The sequence below is a fragment of the Salvia hispanica genome, chromosome 5 (genome assembly GCF_029641045.1).
Source record: "Salvia hispanica isolate PSC_SH4W2 chromosome 5, Shi_PSC_v1, whole genome shotgun sequence".
Lineage (NCBI taxonomy): Eukaryota > Viridiplantae > Streptophyta > Magnoliopsida > Lamiales > Lamiaceae > Salvia > Salvia hispanica.
Window position 1 is genome coordinate 32,640,028 of NC_142696.1, and position 3,856 is coordinate 32,643,883.

Genomic DNA, 3,856 nt, shown 5'->3' on the forward strand with positions numbered 1-3,856 from the left:
CAATTAACAATGACTTTTAATTCATGGCTTCAATCCTCATATCCCTTCCAAGACTCGTCGTCTCCCTGCGATGCGGTCGACAATATCCAACTTTTCAACGAAGAATAGATTCTCACACATATTGAACGAGGTTTGTATATCACTAAGAAAATCATGTGAATCTTCAAGTCTACGTAGATTTTGAGAATTTTCAATCTATGTCAACCAATAGAAAACAAGGGTTTAAAATAGAAAATCGTTAAGAGTTACAACGAGGTATGCCCTAGAGGCACTCGGAATGCACATATAGTATTCTTTGTGCACATTTCGATCGGAAATCTAAGAAGCCAAAATTTGTAGTAGACGCTATGGTTACGTACAAAAAGCCTTGAAAATTTAGGAGAAGCATTATATATTTATATGAAATTTATATCATACTCCATTATGAGAATTTAGGAGAAGTTTCGGCACTACGTAAAGTCGACATTATATGAAATTTATATCATACTCCACTATGAAATTATCTTGATACGTTTCACGATATTCCTTAGTTAGTTAGAAATACAATTGCCTTGATAAAACGAAATAAGTCAAATAGGAATAAGAATTTTGTAGATTTTGATACCAAATTAAATTAATCTCAGGTCTATTTCTCAAATTTTTGTAATTCTATTTGAGTAGTGATAAATTTCCACAATTGTTATCATTTTCATAATTTTCTAAGAGAATGAAAATCATCTATTTTAAGCGAATTTTCATTTTACTTAATCAACCCGCGTTAATTAAAGAAGATATAACTAATTAATTACTATATTTCCTTCATAGAAAAATCCTCGATCCCAAAATAAATTATACTAAAAAATATTAAGAATTTTTGGATGTTTAATGATAAATGAAAAAATATGCTATGATTATGACTGTAGAATTTAAAGTATAATTGGAAGGCTTACCTGGAAATTAAGAAGCTAGTGTAGGTGGGCCAGATAAAGTTTATTACCACAGATTTTGAGAAATCATAACTTTGTTTTAGTCTCTTGTTATTTAGTGTGTTGTTTGATACAGACTTCTATGGTGTATCCATACCTTACTATATATTTAAATTTTAAATCAGATAATTTAGTTGATTGAAACGACTGTGGATGGAGGCGCCTCTGCTTGAAGGCGGGGTTGATCTGATCGGATACGACGGAGACTACGTGGCGGTGAAGGGGTTGAAGTCATGGTGGAGGCTTTGGTGCATAGAGTCGGCCAAGTTGTGGAAAATCGGCGGCCCTATTGCTTTTCAGATAGTCTGTCAGTTCGGAATGACCTCCGCCACCACCGTCTTTGTTGGCCATCTCGGCGACATTCAGCTCTCCGCTTTCTCCATCGCCCTCTCTGTCGTCAGCACCTTCGCCTTCGGCTTCTTGGTCAGTTTGTATTAATATTTATTACTATTATATCATCTCTGTTACAGACTCAATGTCCTGTCCCATAGACTGTTAGACTAACTGTTGGGATGAATTCTACTGTTTCGTCTGTAATACTATCAAATATTTTAGCTTGGCATGGGGAGTGCTCTTGAGACCCTATGCGGGCAGGCATTTGGCAGCGGGGAAGTTGAGATGCTCGGGGTTTATATGCAACGATCCATCGTTATTCTCTTAGGCACTTGCGCCCTCCTCTCGCCTCTCTACATCTTCGCCACTCCCATTCTGAGATTACTCGGACAGAAGGAGGAGATCGCGGCCCCTGCCGGGGTCTACACCCTTATGATTCTCCCTCAGCTCTGCTCCCTTGCTATCACTTTTCCCACTCAGAAATTCCTGCAAGCACAGAGTAAAGTCTCTGTACTTGCATGGATTGCTGCATTCTCTCTGGCTTTCCACATCCTTCTGTGTTGGCTATTTGTCTGTGTTCTTGGGTGGGGAACCACTGCTGCGGCTGTGGCTTTCGATCTCACCAGCTGGGGCACTGCGATCGCGCAGTTTGTTTATGTGGTGGGGTGGTGTAAGGATGGGTGGAGAGGGTTCTCGTGGGCTGCGTTTCACGAGGTTTGGGGCTTCTTGAAGCTGTCGTTGGCGTCTGCCGTTATGTTGTGCCTGGAGATTTGGTATATGATGAGCATCATTATCCTCACTGGCCATCTTGATGATGCAGTCACTGCTGTTGGCTCGCTTTCGATATGGTAATATCACATCATTTCACTTGCATTATTATGCTATGTTTAATTGGTTATGGCTGGTTGATTTCTTGTTCTGATTTAGCATGAATGTTAATGGTTGGGAATCCATGGTGTTCATAGGAGTCAATGCTGCTATAAGGTGATATGACTTATAGATTCATATTCTACTAAACCCGCAATTAAAATGTGAACCGAGAACCATATCAATTCGTTGATTCATTGGCATCACAAAACATATCAGTTCATAGATTCATGAATATCAATAGAGTTTTGTGATATTGAAAGTCAGCAACTGATATTGTTCTCACTTCTCATTTTAATGTGATTTTCATTTGATCACAACTCTAGTCGTCATGTATTTGTATATTTGAAGCGTTCGGGTGTCAAATGAGCTGGGCATGGGGCACCCTCGAGCAGCAAGATACGCAGTGTACGTGACGCTCTTGCAGTCACTAGCGATAGGGATTGTCTGCATGATACTTGTGCTTGCAACTAGAAACCACATCGCTCTCATATTTACGGATAGTCAAGATATGCAGAGCGCAGTCGCTCGCCTCTCTGGCCTACTTGGGATCACCATGCTTCTCAACAGTATTCAACCGGTCGTATCAGGTCCAATTACACTTATTTAAGTATGTATCACCTACAAATACAATGCAAACATGGAGTATAATTTTTGTAGTGATAAATGATGCAGGTGTGGCCATAGGAGGAGGATGGCAAGCCCAAGTAGCTTACATAAACTTGGCATGTTATTATGTCTTTGGTCTACCCCTTGGTTATGTTCTCGGTTATGTGGCGAATCTCGGAGTCGTGGTAACACAATTATGAACTAGGCCTCATGAAGCTAGCTAGTTTAAATAAATTGATTCAACATCATGTAGTATCTCAATTGTGTGAGTGACAGGGACTGTGGGGAGGCATGATAGCTGGAGTTGGTTTACAAACATTACTATTATTGCTGCTTCTTTACCGAACTAACTGGAATAAAGAGGTTAGTTTATAGCCTATCTTGAATTCATCCATTTTCCTATGGAATTTAAATTAAATTAATTAACCTTGCATTACCATATGATCAAATTGTGTGAATTTGCAGGTAGAGCAAACGACAGAACGTTTACGAAAATGGGGAGGTCAACAAATCAAATCAAAAATTCCCATCAACCATGGAATATAGCATGCCATTTTCTTTAACCAACGGCGAAGTCGGATCAAGCTTGGGGGGGCCTTGCCGGAAAACGAGCTTTGAAATTTATTTTTGACCTTTAATAATTGTATCAATTTTATGGGTAGGGATCCCCTGCTGTGTTAAAAAAACACAGCAAACACAGCAGCTTGAAACGCATCCAACAGCAAATAAAACGCAGGAGAGGAAAAGATGTGCGCTGCCTTTTATTACTACTTCTTAAGTACTCCCTCCGTCCCAGATTAAGAGTCACTTTTTGCCATAAAAGTCCGTCCCAGTTTAATAGTCACTTTTAGAATTTTCCATATTTGGTCATACAATTTTATCCCATTCTTCATCAAAATTACATAAAAATGTCATTATCTACATTAAAATAAATCAAAACAAAAATAAAAAATCAAAAGGGACCCACCTTCAACCAACTCCACCATCTCACTTCATTTATTACACACTCTACCATCTCACTTCATTTATTAGCAATAAATGACTCCAAATGTGGGACGGAGGGAGTATTAGTTTATTCAATA

The 3,856-nt window shown here is 39.0% G+C and overlaps 1 protein-coding gene across 2 annotated transcripts; it reads left to right on the plus strand.

The window, feature by feature from the left end:
* Positions 1-1,054: 1,054 nt before the first annotated feature.
* Positions 1,055-3,544, plus strand: LOC125186555 (protein DETOXIFICATION 35-like). Of its 2 annotated transcripts, XM_048082934.2 has the most exons (7): positions 1,056-1,388; positions 1,521-2,146; positions 2,226-2,282; positions 2,517-2,755; positions 2,841-2,959; positions 3,051-3,137; positions 3,240-3,544. In XM_048082934.2, exons 1-7 carry the CDS (start codon positions 1,119-1,121, stop codon positions 3,318-3,320), a joined length of 1,479 nt encoding a protein of 492 aa, XP_047938891.1. In that variant the 5' UTR covers positions 1,056-1,118; the 3' UTR covers positions 3,321-3,544. The 2 variants fall into 2 exon arrangements, with proteins under 2 accessions (XP_047938892.1, XP_047938891.1); XM_048082935.2 differs by lacking the exon at positions 2,226-2,282 and having other exon boundaries at positions 1,055-1,388.
* Positions 3,545-3,856: the final 312 nt, after the last annotated feature.